This window comes from Mustelus asterias, chromosome 15 (genome assembly GCF_964213995.1).
Source record: "Mustelus asterias chromosome 15, sMusAst1.hap1.1, whole genome shotgun sequence".
NCBI lineage: Eukaryota > Metazoa > Chordata > Chondrichthyes > Carcharhiniformes > Triakidae > Mustelus > Mustelus asterias.
Window position 1 is genome coordinate 57,963,364 of NC_135815.1, and position 18,093 is coordinate 57,981,456.

Below are 18,093 nucleotides of genomic sequence, written 5' to 3' on the forward strand. Positions count from 1 at the left end.
CACTTGTGTGTTCATCCTTTTCCACTTACTTATGCAAGAGGTTAGGTCTAGTTTTCACAATCAGTGTTTGCCTGTTCATTTCGAACAACATCAGGCAAAAAACAAAGACACCCCTGTTAATTTAGAAAAGGGATTGACTTGCATTCATCTCCTCTCATCTTTTAGAGTGCAGTAAGTTTGGTGAATGACCCTTTATCTGTTCTGGGACCACTGAATAACAGGAGCCTGAAACTAGGCCCAACCTCTGAGAGTACTTTGGGCCTTTTGGGGCCTCTTGCGTTGGCCAAGAGAGACCCATGTATTGTTAGATATAATGAATAGAAAACTTCCTAAAGTCGTTGTACAGTAGCTGTTATAGTCTTGTGGAAGTCAATCTTTTCATTCCTCTTCGCTGAGCCAGGTTTGATGCCAATACAGGTTCTAGTCTTGGTGCCTGAGGTGTACGGCTTAAAGCAAAGTAGGTGGCAGCCATTGCACCCTGAAATAAGATTGAAAACAGAATCCATGAAGTGGACATTACAATTTGGATTTTGACTGCTTGACCACTAGCCATGATTTAAAAAGAAACCATTTTACCAAACTCGTCTCATTTCCCTTATTTGGCTACAGATGCATTCAGCTTTCCAATACCACATCCAGGTGACTATTCTCAGTATGTGAGGCGAAGCAAAAGTGTTAGCGGGCTAGTGAGCCATGGAAGGCATCACAGCCACATCAAATTCAGTGTCCACATACATGAGCATTGCAGTAATAAACACCGAACGCTGGTTAGAGATTGGGTTAACCCATCCTTAGATAAATGGACTTTTAAGAAATAGTTTATTTTTCAGGAAAATTTGTGGTTAGAGTTCTCTCTCATAAAATAATAAAGTTTCTAGCTCTATCCAGATGGTGAGGAGTTAAAAAATAACAATAATTTGAAAACCTTAGACCATTGGTAAAGGCTGGTCTCTGGACCACTTCACAAGCAATACAGTAAGCTGGAGTGGGCAGGATTTACCCCTCTCTGGATTTACCCCACTGCTGTAGTGCAGTAGTGCTAACCACTGTGCCACCCTCAATGCATAGCCATTCTCTTTAGTCACTACCTCACATTGTGCTTAGCAGGGAGTGAAATTAACTGTAGTGATACTGCTGGAAGTTTGCCCAAGAGCTGAGCCATTTACTGTGATTCCAAGTAGCAATATTTCCACTAGCCTTACTACAGGGATTCTTTCATTTGCCTGAGCTGTGTTTTTAGTTTTATTGATGAATGTAGTGAAATCTATCAATTAGTCGCATTGCACCAAAATGCATTGGACCGTCTTACTAGTTTGCTAATTCCTGTTGGAAGTTAATACTGATTTAGCCTTCTAAAATTAAAGCATCAAATATGACAGCTAAACTCCACCAGGATAAAGAATTGAGAAGCTACATGGAGTCGATATCTTTCAGCCCTTATAGCTCTCTCCTACAGAGTTATGTTGGTGTTTATTCAGGAATTGTTTTTCCTATTGGGTGGTTTTGCCACATTGCTTCCAACAGAAAGCAGCACCGTGATGGTCCCCTGAGTTCTACCATCAACACAGCAAGCAAACATTTAACGTACATGAAAGATCAAACATTTTCTGGGTCAGAGTGCCAAGACTCATTTATTTCACACTGTGCCCATGCTGCTGTAATGCCAACATGCTGCAACACAGAAGGCTGGCACTATATCCAGCATCTGCCATGCTCCTTGTGTGGCAGTTCCCGGACTTCTGCCAACTCATGAGAGGAAGAAGCTGAGAAGATGTGACATGCAGTTTTGTTGGGATGTAGGCAAGTCAGGGTTCAGCCTGTAATGAGGAGTTCCCTCAGGCTGGTTACTGAGTAGCAGAGGCTGCAGACGGAATCACTAGTTCATTGCAGTGATGATCATGAGAACCGTCAGGTCACCGTGTGCAGCTCTTTGGGACAAGTTGTTAATGGTCCTACGAGAGACTCTTGGAGCAATTCCGTTAATCTCTGTGAGCATCTCCCCAGACCGGCAGGGATTTCAGGATAATTGGAATAGAAGGCACAGTGGTAAAATGAGGCTTATACTTTAAACAGGTTATCTGGAACTTGCCTTGACTAAATGGGCGTCATGCCTGCTGAGCTGATTCTGTGAGAGGTGTTCTCGATTCACTATCCAGGGGTGTCGAAGGACCTGTGCTGCTGTATGCCTTTGATGAGGATCGACATGCAGCATCTTAGAGACCATGTCCTGCAGGGGAGAGCCCAAATTATCAGGAAAGCAGTGATGTTTTACAATTTCTCAAACACAATGTTATCTCCTTTGGTGTGGGGTAAGTTTCTGTCCAAATTAATTCCTGTGAAGAACTTGGATGTTTTAAAAGCATTGAAAGGACATTATTGTTGTCGAAATTATATTGTGTAAAATTCAAAACAGTAAATTCATCTTGATCAAACCTGGTTGCTTGCTACTTTGGCAAATGCATCAACCCTATTTAAAAAGAATTTGCATCTCTGTTACACTATTCACATTGCCAGGGCATCCCAAAGTGTTTTACGGGCAACAAGTGAATTTTAAATATACCATGACAACTTGCATTTATAGAGCACCTTTTATGCAGTAAAATGTCCCAAAGCATTTCACAGACTTATTGTCAAAATCTGACACAGAGCCTCATAATATTATGATATTAGTACAGATAACCATAATGTTGGTCAGAGGTAGGTTTTAAAGAAGTGGAGAATATTGGAGAGTTTTAGGCAGCGAATTCCGATACGGAAGGCTCAGACACTGTTTCATGTTGGCAGCAAATTTATTTCTACCAAATTCCTATATGATAAATGATCAAATGATCTGTTTTGAGTCATAATGGTTAGGAGATAACTATTGGCCTTTTCCCTTGACTCTTCCTCCAATTTTGCGATTGAGGAAGAACAGGCAGACTATGGTGTCATAGAAACATAGAAGGCAGGAGCAGGAGGAGGCCATTTGGCCCTTCGAGTCTGCTCCGCCATTCATCACGATCATGGCTGATCGTCCAACTCAATAGCCTAATCCTGCTTTCTCCACATAACCTTTCATTCCATTCGCCCCAAGTGCTATATCCAGCTGCCTCTTGATGTCAATCAGCATGCAATGCTGATTTAATGCAACCGTGTCATTTTGAAAGCTCAGTGGTCCAGACTGTATCCTCCCTTAACCTTGTCCACTGAACACACGTTAAGCAGCATGAAGGACCCCTTACCAGTGCTCTCAAAGGCATCACCAACTACTTATAGGTTAATCACTGACTCATTTTTTCTGCTTGTTGCTACAATTCTATACATTTTTGGTGCCTGCCATAGTTGTTTCAAGTTTTTAAGGTATATAGAGAATAATGTGTCAGCTGTTGACTTCAAGGCTTCTGCACTAAACTGTTGCTCCCAGATACGGCTGCACTATGGAGGGCTGAAGGGCCTGTTTCCTGTGCTGCACTAGTTGGCATTCCCCTTGGAATTGATTATGAGTTGGGCGAGTGAATAGAGGTGACCCAAAGTAGGACAAGCTGCTAGAAGAGGAAGGAGAGCAGGTGGAAAAGGAAGAGAAGGAAACGCAGATGGATTCTTTTTGTCCAGCCTGTACATGGGGAATAAATTTGAGTGCAGTTTCAGGAACTTGAACTCTAATTCAGTTCCATAGTGCCTGTTTTCCCTGGGTCTTTTTCTTGTCCAGTGCACCAATGCAGGGCTACCCCAGTGGCTGCAGCACAGCTAGTGGAAGCTGCTGGTTTTCAGTGGGGGTCGGGGGGCGGGGGCGGGGGGATGCACATAGTCTTGTGAGATGATCTCCAGCAGCTCTGGGCCTAGGTGACCCAGCTGTGAACTCTGCTGCAGGCAGTTGTGGGCTGGCTGGGTACCAGGCAACAGCAAGGGCAGTGACAGTGTTGCAGATCTGGGCTCACAAACTCTGTCAGCCTGAGGAAGGACAGCAGGCTGGGAAAGCTCTGTGGAGCCGAGGGGGCGATACCTCAGCAATCCTGCAACCTATTACTGGACTACCGTGACACCTTGTCAAGTCCTTTTGTGCATTGGTGTGTTGCAGTCTGAACTTGAATGGTAGCAAACTGAGTTTGCTTGAGAACAATACAAGCTTTCAGTGCAGCACTCAGACATGGTGTAACGGCAGCACCAGGCACTGCATAATGATTGGTTCTGTAACTGCGTTGATGGAGTTGGCCATTAATTTCAGGCTGGAAAGAATGGGGCTAGAAGCTTTGTGACAAGTTCTGTGCCAAATTAATATCCCTTGCCATTAACTTCAGGCTTTCTGGCAGGCTTCCCAATACACCAAGTATTTCATTGCGTTGAAGTCAACAGCTGACACATTATTCTCTATATACCTTAAAAACTTGAAACAACTATGGCAGGCACCAAAAATGTATAGAATTGTAGCAACAAGCAGAAAAAATGAGTCAGTGATTAACCTATAACTAGCTGGTGATGCCTTTGAGAGCACTGGTAAGGGGTCCTTCTGCAGTTTTCAGCACCCTCATCTGAGTTCTCTGCAGCAGAACTTAAACTTCACTCTGTCAAGCTGGCACATGCACTATCCCTGCCTCCTGCCCTGACTGCAGCGCACTTTGCTCAGTGTCTCCACACACACACAGATACTGCCACAATGACATTCTCTAAAATGTGCACAGTGCCAGAATGTGAGCTAGTGTCCCAGCGTTAGCGGGATTGTCTAATGAGGAGAGATTGAGCAAACTAGACTGTATTATCTAGAGTTTCGAAGAATGAGGGGTGATCTCATTGGAGTGTGCATAATTCGACAGGGTAGATGCAGGAAAGATGTTTCTCCTGCCTGGAGGAGGGGGTCAAGGACCAGGGACATAGTCTCAGAATATGGGCTAGGTTATTTAGGACCGAGATGAGGAGGCATTTCTTTATTCCGAGAGTGGTGAATCTTCGGAATTCCCTCCTCCAGAGGACTGTTGGGGTTCAGTCATTGAGTATGTTCAAAGCAGAGGTTGATAGATTTCTTGATACCAATGAAATTAAGAGGTACGGGGATGACAGTGAGGTAAAAGATCAGCCATGATCTAGTTAAATGACAGAGTAGGCAGGAGGGGCCTACTCCTACGTTGCTACAGAGACTGGGCCTTTGAATATCATAGAATCATAGAAACCCTACAGTGCAGAAAGAGGCCATTTGGTCGATCGAGTCGGCACCGACCATAATCCCACCCAAACCCTACCCCCATATCCCTACATATTTCACCTGCTAATCCCTCTAATCTACGCATCTCAGGACACTAAGGGGCAATGTTAGCATGGCCAATCAACCTAACCCGCACATCTTTGGACTGTGGGAGGAAACCGGAGCACCCGGAGGAAACCCACGCAGACACGAGGAGAATGTGCAAATTCCACACAGACAGTGACCCAAGCCGGGAATCGAACCCAGGTCCCTGGAGCTGTGAAGCAGCAGTGCTAACCACTGTGCTGCCATGCCGCCCTATAATCAAGGCTAATCAAGGATATAATCAAGGCTGAGTTATTTTTAATTTACAACTTTTGATCTACAAGGGGCTCAAAGGTTATTTAAAAAAAGGGATAAGGGGATATGGGGAACAGGTGGGGAGGTGGATTTGAGACCAGGAAGAGATCAGCCATGATCTGATTGAATGGTGGAGCAGGAGAAGGGCTGAATTTGGCTACTTCTGCTCCTAATTCCTATGTTCCTATGTTATGGGGAGATGGGCAGGAAAATAGAGGTCAGGCCATAATCAGATCAGCCAGGATCTAATTAAATGTTGGAGCAGGCTTAAGGAGCAGAATGATCTTCTCCTGCTTCCATTTCTTATGATCTTATAATTTTATGATCTTCCCTTTTATTCTTCTTCCCACCCTCCCCACTTTCCCTTGTTCAAAATTAATTGTGTTTCTAACTATTCCCATCTCTGATGAAAAGTAATTTACCTGCTATACTGACTGCATCTCTCTGCATAGGTATTGTCTGACCTGTTGCATAGTCCCAGAATTTTCTGCTTTTATTTCAGATTTCCAGCATCCGCAGTAATTTCCTTTAGGATAGGTTGGGCTATTTTCTTTTGAATAAAGTTTTTTTTCCCCAAAGTTTTATTTAGTAGTGTCACAATTATCACTGCAATGAAGTTACTGTGAAAATCCCCTAGTTGCCACACTCCGGCGCTTGTTCAGGTACACTAAGGGAGAATTTAACATGGCCAATGCACCTAACCAGCACGTCTTTCAGACTGTGGGAGGAAACCGAAGCACCCGGAGGAAACCCATGTAGATACAGGGAGAATGTGCAAACTCCACAAAGACAGTGACCCAATTCTGGAATCGAACCCAGGTCCCTGGGTGTTGTGAGGCAGCAGTGCCAACCACTGTGCCACCGTACCGGCCTAGAATAGAGGACATTGAGGTGTATAAAATTATGAGAGATATAAATAGGGTAGATAGGAAGGCACAAATTTAAATCAATCAGTGGAAGAATCATAAAGGAGTTGAGGAGAAATCATTGCATGCAGAGGGTACTGAGGTTATGGAACTCACTGCCTTGAACTGGTGGCAACTGTTCTTGTTTTTAAAAATATTTGCATTAACATTTTAAATAGTGTAATCAATCACCAAAGTTGGAAAAGCATTTTTCACTTATTCTTTCATGGGATGTGGTGTCGCTGGCAAGGTCAGCAATCCCTTATTGCCCTTGAACTGAGTGCCATTTCAGGGGGCAGTTAAGAGTCAACCACATTGCTGTGGGTCTGGAGTTCACATGTAGGCCAGACCGGGTAAGGATCTGTGAACCAGATGGGTTTTTACAACAATCAACAACGGTTTGATGGTTACTGTTACTGAGACCAGCTTTCAATCCAGATTTTATTAATGGAGTTTAAATTCCATAAACTGCTATCTGGATTGCTAATCAGCTTACATTACCACTACACCATTATCTCCCCAAGAGATGGCTAAGTCGTTTTGCCTAGCACAGACAAGGAGGGTGAAATGGCCTTCTATAATACAGATTTCTATAACTGGCCCTCCCCATTCCCTTCTATGATGCTACTGTACCTTTAAGAAAAGTATTTTTAAAATCATGTACTCTGCAGTTATAAGCAGACACTGAGCTGTTAAATGATTTAAATGGGGTTTTGTTTATTGAAGTGTTGTGGGAAGATTGATTGACAAGTCAAAGTTAAGTGGTTCGTCCACAGAGGAATCCAAGGATTCACTTTCAGTTTTGGTTAGGTGTTTTACTTCAGGCTGGATGCAGTGTTCTGTCTCTCTCCCTTGTATTATAGATTCTGCTGGCTAGCTGGAAGCAAGTCTTTTTGCCTTCCTGGAGTGAGAATTTTGTCTCATGCAGTGGTTCACTGGCTAAAAGCTAGAAGCCAGCAGTGCCATTATCTCTACCTCAAGGTCTGCTGGAAGTTACAAGGCTGGGAAGTCAGAGTTTCAATTCTCCAACCAAAGGACTAAGTGCCAGCATCAAATGAGCATTCTTATTTTCTGTGTTAAACCTGTGGCAGGGATATGTTTATAAGGAGGTTTGTTTGGTTGGAACATTTCATATAGTTGTTAAGGTTTCTACAATATCATGGTTTTTTAAATCTTGGTTGTAATTGGTAAAAGTCATTGTTATGTGTTATCTGTATTAAATAAATTTTGTTTGATAAAAGCTCCGAGTGGGTCATCTGAATCACACTCGAAGTGAAACATCTCTTGCCAAATCCTAGCCAAATTCAAACTGCAAAACCTATGATCCAGATAGACTTCATAAAACTTTGGAGGTTCTGACCTGGATTATATCACTTCACTGAAGTGCAGTTGATGAACTGCACAGCAATCATTCTAATGACCCAGTAACACCATATACTGAATGGATACATGGTAATCACCTATTGTGATCCCCTTGTCTGTGCTTGGAGCTATCCATCTTAGAACCCAGGAATTTTAACCCCCGTAAACAGGTGGGACATAAAAGATTTCTACATCTCAGGCCCCAAAGTCAGCCGTATCAAGTTCATTCACTTTCAGTTTTAACAGAGATGGGAGCAGGCAACATACCCACTTCCCCAAGATGAGCTTTAATGACTTTAACAAGGCCCACAATACGGACTTCTTTGAATATGAGCTCCCAGATTAAGGCAGTAATGGCTGGGCCAATCAGAGAGTCCTGCATGTCTACATAACTTGGAGTATCAGGGTAACTGGCACTCGGGGTTCATACTCTGTAAAAGGAAGTACTTGTCTGAGTATTGCTTGCTGTGTAAATAAATCTAAATTTGGTGAAGGGACACTGGCATTCATTTGAAGAGCTTAATGAGGCTGTGTGTCTCATATTTTATTTCTCTTCCAGGTTTAATCCTGGCTAGACTGGTTTCCCAGGCTAGCTGGAAACCTGACAGCTGAAAGGAGACAAGGACTGCTACATGGGGATGGTAGCTACTTGTTTGTGAGCCTGGAGCAGCAAGAGTCTTGGTCCTCCAAGCCAATTTGCTCTCATCCAAGTGATTGGAACCCTCACCTTGAAATGAGCAGCCCTTCTATCCCTTCCATCAGCTTGGGCCCGATCTACCTCTGATCCCCCGCAATCATTCCTCAACCTGAAAAGCCACAATGTACCCCCTCCAAGTCACAACCTCTCCTCCAGCAGCGGGAAGCCTACCTGTTCATGGCTGTGGCCTCTTTCACAGCCACTCAGCCGGGAGGTAAGACTGACAATCAGGGAGGCTCAAGGGAGAAAATAGAACATGCCATGGAGCTAAAACTTCAGTATGTTCAGGGACCAGTACTCCACAACCTACTTAGAAATCTTAGTACTGATTAGGGCCAGAGAGAGAGACAGAAGGACTGGATTAAGTGAGAGTGAAAAAAGCAGAAAAGTCTGAAATTTACATTTCAATGTGTTTAGCATTTTTAAAATGACTGTGAGGAATGAAGCTCCAAATATAATTACTGCAATTGTTCCCTTTCTGTGGAAGAGGTAGATTGGCAGTCAAAATAATTATCAGATCATTAAAAGGATACTTACACTGTTAATTACTAGTCAACCTCCTGCAGCGAGTATAAAGATAGTTAATATACAGCATCACGAAAACCGCAGACAAATGAAGCCCGAGATGCTGTTTTTGTGAAACTAACAGCAGATCAACACAAACTGGCCAGCACTTGCACCAATTTTATTTCTAGCAAAGTTTACCCTCCAGTGTGTGGAAAACAGGGCTGTGCTTTGTCTGTTTGCCTGCATTAGTTCCACTCACTTTGGCAGCGTCAGAAATAGTGTCCCAGTTTCCTCCAGTGAGGGCGTATTTCCCACTTCCAATACGTGCCAGGATTTCTTCAGGTGTATCTTCAGGTCCATTTGCGAAAGGTGTGAAGCTAATCAAGAAAAAATAAACAACTTAACTTTTGGATGTCACTGATGTTTTTATTTTATTAACTCCAGCAAAAATCTCAAAAAACTGTTGCCCATCAGAATGTTCCATTTCCCGATATTACTCTGACTGGTTTCAACACAGACATTGGCCAGACTTTTCTGGCTGTTCATGCCAGGGGGATCTTCTGGCTTTCCCAGCAATGTGGGGTGCAGTCAATGGGAAATCCCATTGACAGCGGGGAGGCCAAAAGATCCCTCCACCAGCGGACAGCGCATCCGCTCCGGCCATGTGAAACACGCCGTGGGGAGACCAGAAAATCCCCCCTCAGTCAGTTTCTATTTCATTGCTCGGAGCTCATGTGCAGAAGCTAAGTCCATGGAGAAACACAAGCAGTTTGATTACAAGTTCCCGTGCAGTGACATCAATGGACTGAACATTGCAGCTTCGCTAAGAAGCCGCCCACAGCATGTAAGGCCCCACAAATTAAATTGACAAGGTGACAGAGAAGAAAGTTAGCATGAAAGGAGGGTGGAGAGCAAGAGCCTGTCTCTGAGAAAGGATGGGGTAGAGTGATGGCAACTCTCACGATCTTACCGGCTTGCCCCGTTCATTGGCCGGCGGAGCGAGAGGGTAAGATCACCCACTATGTTGAATGGGGTCGAGTGTCTGTATGAAAGAATAGGGAGTTGGATAGGGTACAGTATCTGTGTTGAATAGGGTACAGTATCTCTATGAAGGGATAGGGATTTGAATGGGGCAGAGTGTCTGTATGAAAGGATGGGGATTTGGATGGGATACAGTGTCTCTATGAAGGGATAGAGATTTGAATGGGGTAGAATGTTTGTATGAAAGGATAAGGATTTGGATGGGATACAGCATCTGTATTGAATAGGGCATAGTGTCTGAATGAAAGGATGGGGAGATGAATGGGGTACAGTGTCTATGGTGGGACCTTATCAAAAGAATTCTAAAAAAGTCCTGAACCAGTGTAAAAACAGGAGAAATTTAATACTTTGTACAAGCAAATAATATTGCAAACAAATTGCTTATACTCAGTACAATAGGAAGTAAAACCTTCAATTTGCTCTGGAAATTGGTTCATCCAGCAAAGCCAGGAACTAAAACTTACGATGGCTTGATAATGATCCTTGAAGAGCATTACTCTGCAAAGCTACTAATCATCGTGGAATGGGCCAGCTCCCTCTGAAGGAATCAAAAGGAAGGTGAAAGCATTGTTCAGCTTGTGGCAACTTTAAAAAAGCGGGCACAACATTGAGAGTCTGGTGAGTCCTTAGAACATACTCTTCGAGATCGTCTAGTTTGTGGTTTCCAACATGAGACTATACAAAGAAGATTGCTTACTGAACATGCTTTGACTTTAAGGACAGCAGTAGGATTCGCAGTGTCAATGGAACTGGCTGCTAAAGAGGCTTCACAGTTTGGTGCAGGAATAAAGATCTACAAGTTAGGAACAGTCCATGGAATTCAAAACAACAACAAGCATGTCATAGATGTGCCAAAATGAGCCAGTGAGTGAATGCTAGAGCAAGGATAGTTGATGCAAAAATTGTGGCAAACTGGGTTACTTTGTGGGCGGCACGGTGGTTAGCACTGCTGCCTCACAGAACCAGGGACCTGGGCTCAATTCCGGCCTTTGGTGACTGTCTGTGTGGAGTTTGCACGTTCTCTCCGTGTCTGTGTGGGCTTCCTCCTGGTGCTCTGGTTTCCTCCTACAGTCCAAATGTGCAGGGTAGGTAGCTTGGCCATGTTAAATTGCCCCTTAGTGTCCAAAGTTGTGCAGGTTAGGAGGATTAGCAGGATAAATATGTGGGTTTATGGGTCTGGGTGAGCCTGGGTAAGATGCTCTGTCAGAGAGTTGGTGCAGATTCAATGGGCACTGTAGAGATCCTATGATTGTTGTTGGGGTAGACCAGCTTGTCCTGAGAATATTCAGAAGAATCTGGGTAACTTCAAGAAAAAGAAGAAGCTGCATTCTATTCCAACTGAACGTTTTATCCATACAGGGTGGATCAAATAGATTCTGGGTAATTCTGAAGTTACCCAGATGGAGATGGATATGGTGCTGCTGCATCTTTAATTCCTGAGGCAACATACCAACAAAAGCTGAAGCATCTTCCTTTAAAACCAGCTGATGTAATTTCAAGGACATACATGGAAGAGATCATCAAAGTTTACCTCATGGTCAATGTAGAGTTGAGTGGACAAACAGCAGAGTTGCCTCTCCATGTGGTTTGTGGTAATTTTCCGGCTCTATTTGGGAGATTATGGTTGGAGAAGTGTGACAAGTGACAAACTGTGACAAGTGGTGTTCCTCAGGGATCAGTGCTGGGACCTTTGCTGTTTGTAATATATATAAATGATTTCGAGGAAAATGTAACTGAATTGATTAGTAAGTTTGCGGATGACACAAAGGTTGGTGGATTTGCGGATAGCGATGAGGACCATCAGAGGATACAGCAGGATATAGATCAGTTGGAGACTTGGGCGGAGAGATGGCAGATGGAGTTTAATCCGGACAAATGTGAGGTAATGCATTTTAGAAGGTCTAATACAGATAGGAAATATACAGTAAATACAGTAAACCCTTAGGAGTATTGATAGGCAAAGAGATCTGGGTGTACAGGTACACAGATCACTGAAAGTGGCAATGCAGGTGGAGAAGGTAGTCAAGAAGGCATACGGCATGCTTGCCTTCATCGGCCGGGGTATTGAGTTTAAAAATTGGCAAGTCATGTTGATTCTTTATAGAACCTTAGTGAGGTGCACTTGGAATATAGTGTTCAATTCTGGTCGCCACACTACCAGAAGGATGTGGAGGCTTTGGAGAGGATACAGAAAAGATTTACCAGGATGTTGCCTTGTATGGAGAGCATTAGCTATGAGGAGAGGTTGGAGAAACTTGGTTTGTTCTCACTGGAGCGACGGAGGTTGAGGGGAGACCTGATAGAAGTCTACAAGATTATGAGAGGCATGGACAGAGTGGATAGTCAGAAGCTTTTTCCCAGGGTGGAAGAGTCAATTACTAGGGGGCACAGGTTTAAGGTGCGAGGAGCAAGTTTTAAAAGAGATGTACAAGGCAGATTTTTTACACAGAGTGGTGGGTGCCTGGAACTCGTTGCCGGGGGAGGCAGTGGAAGCGGATACGGTAGTGACTTTTAAGGGGCGTCTTGACAAGTACATGAATGAGATGGGAATAGAGGGATATGGTCCCCGGAAGCATAGGGGGTTTTAGTTAAGTCAGACAGCATGGTCGGTGCAGGCTTGGAGGGCCGAAGGGCCTGTTCCTGTGCTGTAATGTTCTTTGTTCTTCGAAGATAAAGATTAACTGAAGTGCTGGCAACAGATTGGTCAACGGCAAAACAGACCTACAGCACCTTTTGGATAAATACAAGAGCATTTCAAGAGAGATTTGGCTCAATGAAGGGAGTTCAAGTGAAACTCAAGATAAAGCCGAATAGTCAACCAAAAAGTCTCGAAGCAAGAGCGATGCCATATGCAATTCATCCCAAGGTCAAAGAAACATTAGTACAACTTGTTAACACTGGTGTGTTACAATGAGTGACTGGGCTACCCTAAGCTCACCTGTCATGAAACCAGATGGTTCAGTTCATATTTGCGGTGGTTTTAAAACTATCCTAAATCCAGTGTTATCTGCTGATCAATATCAATCCTGCGCACAGATAAGAAATATACCACCATTGTCTCCTTTACACCCTTGGGAGTGGCCTAACATGCCATGGAAACACTTGCGTGTAGATTTTGCTGGTCTGTTTGAGGGTTACATGTTCTTAGTCATAATTGATGCACACTAAAAATAGCCAAAACTATCATGAGATCTACTGCAACTGAACAAACCATTAAAAAACTTGATGAAATTTTTGTAGGATTTGGTAAACGAGAAAGGAATGTTAGTGAAGATGGTTCACAATTTACTTCACAAGAGTTTGAGGATCATCTCCAAATAAATGGTATTCCGCTACAAAATCTGCACTTTATTGTCCATCAACCAATGGATTAGCTGAAAGATTCACATAATCCTTGAAACATTCTTTAAAAACATCAAGACAGCAAGGTTCATAAATGTCATGTGAATAGTTTTTTGACATCTTATAGTTCACCTGCACTACTATTATAGAAAAAGTTGAGAACTCTTGTTATTATTACCTCCAGAAACTTCAACAACATTCTCAAGTTGCTAACGAGATGTGACGGCAAAACAAAACTCATTTTAACAAGCAGATTGAGTGTTTGAGTGTAATTATGCCAAGAATGAGTAATGGGTGCCAACCATAGGGTGAGCAAAAACATGTCCAATTTTTTACACAGTTCAAACTTTAGACGAACTAGTTTGGCAATGCCATGCTGACCAATTGTCATCTTGAAATAATTTCTCAGAATCATCTCCAGAAGTACCAACTTCTTTATGACCTCATGTTGTGAACTACAGAAGACCGAGTTGAAACAAAAGCAGAAAATGCTGGAAAACCTCAGGAGGTCTGACAGCATCTGTGGCGAGAGAGAATAGAGCCAACGTTTTGAGTCAAGATGACTCTTCCTCAGAGACTTAGTTGAGTCTGAGTAACTAGATGATTGTGCCTGAGTTACTTTACCATGTGAGAATGATGCAGAATTAGTTCCAAGAGAAGTGTCTACTGAAGTTCCAAATCATACTTCTATGGCCAAGGACAGCCAAATTCCAGAAGGTCATATAAAACCAAAGAGAAACAGACATCCTCCTGAACGACTTCCTTAATGACTGTATGTAATGATCGATGGTGCACAGTGCTGTGTTTTGAGTATTATTGATCCCATGCATAACATCGTAGTAATTTGCTGTCATACCACAGAAGTTAAGGGGGAGAGATGGTATATATTTAAGTCGTTGCATAATTGCTTTAAGAACAGGTCACATGATATGATGGTGATGTCATTCAGCTGTTTGCACAGCTTACAGTTTCAGTTTCAGGTTGTACTCTGTACAGGCAAAACCTCCGAGAATAAATCAGTGTTGTTAGTGTGAATCTATGTGTGCAGACCACATCTTTTCTTTTTGTGTAAAACCCACAACCCCTAACATAGTTAGAACATTAAACCTAGCAGCACAGAGGAGAGAGGACAGCAAGCAGCATAGGGGAAAGGAGAGAGGTGAGCGGAATGGGGGGAGGGCGGACGGGACGGGGACGGGGGGAGGGCGGGCGGGATGGGGACGGGGGGAGGGCGGATGGGATGGTGACGGGGGGAGAGCGAGCGGGACGGGGGGAGAGCAAGCGGGACGGGGGGGAGAGCGAGCGGGACAGGGGAGAGCGAGCGGGACAGGGGAGAGCGAGCGGGACAGGGGAGAGGGGAGAACGAGCGGGACAGGGAGCGGGGAGAATGAGCGGGACAGGGGAGAGGGGAGAGCGAGTGGGACAGGGAGAGGGGAGAGCGAACAGGACAGGGGAGAGGGGAGAGCGAGCAGGACAGGGGAGAGGGGAGAGCGAGCAGGACAGGGAGAGGGGAGAACGAGCGGGACAGGGGAGAGCGAGTGGGACAGGGAGAGGGGAGAGCGAACAGGACAGGGAGAGGGGAGAGCGAGTGGGACAGGGAGAGGGGAGAGCGAACAGGACAGGGGAGAGGGGAGAGCGAGCGGGACAGGGAGAGGGGAGGGGAGACAGCGCTGCAGGTGTTTACAGAAATCTGAAGTGGAAGTGCCAGGGGCTTTTACACAGTTTATTTGCGAGCTGTTTAAATGACAGAAACAGCTTCTGGACATCTGTGTGCTGAAGCTACGTGAAGAGCTCAACACTAAATTAATCAGTACAGATGATGGGAAGTTGCACAAATACGAGCAATTCCACTGTATAAACCTGGTACAATCAGCCAATTTCGTGAGTACACTCATTATTTACACTTCACTTGGATACATCAATACAATTCAGTATGGAACATTTGGACGTTTATCAAAGCAGCTTTAGTATTTTCTGGAAACATTCTCACTCTTCAGAAGCTATAAATATTTGTGATAATCTAATGTTTTGGTATTTTCATTTTTTCACATCACTAAATCTAATTAGAGTTGTAAAATCTCAGCATGTTTTGTGTGTGCAGCTATAGAAGGTGCACATCACTTCAGTAACTCTGACAAATAAAGTTTGCCAAATACATGTGAATAATGGTCCTAACCCTTTCAACATTTGTGTCATTTGCAATAGAAATACAAGATGAAAAGCCAGTGAGAGTAATTCAGTGGGCACTGGGGTCATACTTGTTCATGGACATACTGATCCTTCAAAGAATGCACTTGGACATCCACTAATTGCTTCCGTAAGTCCCCCAATTGTCCCCCATTTGTTTGCAAGGCACATGACCATTAAAGGGATTTACGATCACTGTGTATCGACAAGCCCTCTGCTAATGATATTCAGGCTGGGCACTGAGGGCACAGGACTGTGATCCAGTGCTGTCTGGCATACCTATGTTTCAACGGCTGTTGTGGGAGACATAAAAACAGTTACAGTACAGAAGGAGGCCATTCAGCCCATCACATCAATGGTGGCTAAAAAAAATCTTTAATCTTGATGGTATATTTATCTTTTTCCATAACTGCAGTAAATTTAACTTAATTGGGATCACTGCAATTAAGATGTTCTCCCACTAATATCCCTTCCAGCTATCTAGATTTATTCCCTCAAACCGAGACCAAAACTGCTCCTTCTCTTATTGGGATTCATGTGCAGTGGCTTCGAATATTTTCTAGAATATATTTATACTGAATTTATCCCAATAGATATTAGGGTAATTGAAGCCTCTTAACTTTACTGCCCTTTTTCAGCAACTTGTCTACATACTTGCTCTTCTATCGCTCTCCGACTGTTTATGGATCTATAGTATACTCCCAGCAGTGAGAGTGCCCCTACTTTGTTCCTCAGTTAGACATATGGTAAGGAGGATGAGCTCTAAAGTTCCATTGTCAGAGAACCTCATACTCTGAGGGAGGGGGATGGGGCAGGGACAGAAAGAAAACTTCTTGCTTCATGTCTGGATTTCTCTCACCTCCTGATAACCAATCATACTTTCTGTTGATGAAAACAATGGCTGCCTTACCCTGCCAGCATAGTGTAGAGTAGAATCCCTAAACTCCATATGTCGCAGGCTGCGTCATATCCTTGTCTCTTGAGTACCTATTGTAGAAATGTTAAAACATTATTTATTACTCAGCTTAAGACAATGCAATGGATCATTAATCAAATTTATATTTTAATTGATTCAGTCAAATAGCATTGTGGCCTGTCATGAGGCTCTGTTGCCGCTTTTTTCTCCGATTCACCCCCATGGCCAATCCACCTAACCTGCACATCTTTGGAGCGCGGGAGGAAACCCACGCAGACATGGGGAGAATGTGCAAACTCCACACACACAGCAGCCCAAAGCCGGAATTGAACCTGGGTCCCTGGTGCTGTGAGGCAGCAGTGCTAACCACTGTGCCGCCTATTATAGAGTCATATTCTGCAGTTCTTCATTAATTCTTGTTAATCCTTGAATGTATCCCCTATAAACACATCCTGGGACCATTTATGATGACATTCCATGGTGACAGCGGTAACCTTACTTAAGGATCCCGGATGAAACAGCTGGTAAAAGTCAAAGATAATAAAGCAGCGAGGAAATAACTATGGCAAGGATTCGGAGAGAAAATCAGCAAGAGCCTTATGACAGACCCCAAAGGATGAACCGATCTGAGACTGGTTTGTGGTGGGCGTGCTTGATGAAGCTTTACCTGTTTTTTTGCAGTCCAGAGGAGAGCTAACTTTATCCAAGGCAGTTCAATTAGTCAGACAGGCTGAACTACAGAAACAGAACCAAGCTTGAATCCGTGTGATAGAAACCCTTTGTTGAATCAGAGTACTGATTCAGTCTAGTTTGTCAGCTATAGAGATACCAGCACATCCACTAAAAAGCCCAGCCAGAATGAAGAGCAGTCACTGCCGTTATCCAGTATTCCCATTGTGGCTCGTAAACCCCATCAACATGAAGGCAACCCCACCATAAACGTAGCATCTCAATACTGCAGGAGACAGGGCAATACTGCAATTAAAGCCTCCTGTTCCAACATTTAAAGGGAGACCAATCAGATCAAACAGTACTCAGAGATAAAGAAACAGTAACATGGTGAATGGTATTCCAAGTACTTCTGTTACAGCTGAATGTTCTGTGTAAACAATAGCTGACATTATCATTTTTTTACTCCACAAGGGATACCTACTTGTGTACACATTAGTGTTGAACTATAAGGATCTTTTATTTAAGGGAACAGGAATGTTGTGATAGTATATTGGTTTGTATATTAAGATAATATGTTGGATAAAATCAAATGATTATATTTATGTAAATATACATTGTCATCAAAAGAAGAGATGTTTATTATATGGTGTAGTCAGTCTTGCACAATCAGTAACGCATGTAAGCAGAAACAAGAAAAGGGGTGGCACGGTGGCACAGTGCTTAGCACCGCTGCTTCACAGCGCCAGGGACCCAGGTTCAATTCCCAGCTTGGGTCACTGTCTGAGTGGAGTTTGCACATTCTCCCTGTGTCTGCATGGGTTTCCTCCGGGTGCTCCGGTTTCCTCCCACAGTCCAAAGACGTGCAGGTTAGGTGGATTGGCCATGCTAAATTGCCCCTTAGTGTCAGGGGGACTAGCTAGGGTAAATGCATGGGGTTGTTGGGATAGGG

General features: G+C 43.7%; 1 protein-coding gene across 1 annotated transcript in view; it reads right to left on the reverse strand.

Moving 5' to 3' along the window:
* Positions 1–352: 352 nt before the first annotated feature.
* LOC144504826 (ribosomal protein S6 kinase alpha-2) overlaps positions 353–18,093 on the reverse strand; it is a 204,106-nt gene continuing 186,365 nt past the window's right edge. The window contains exons 18-21 of the mRNA XM_078230580.1: positions 16,467–16,543; positions 9,246–9,363; positions 2,090–2,227; positions 353–478 (exon numbers count right to left, since the gene is read on the reverse strand). Of these exons, the coding sequence (XP_078086706.1) occupies positions 353–478; positions 2,090–2,227; positions 9,246–9,363; positions 16,467–16,543 (459 nt within the window). The remainder of the gene's footprint in view (positions 479–2,089; positions 2,228–9,245; positions 9,364–16,466; positions 16,544–18,093) is intronic.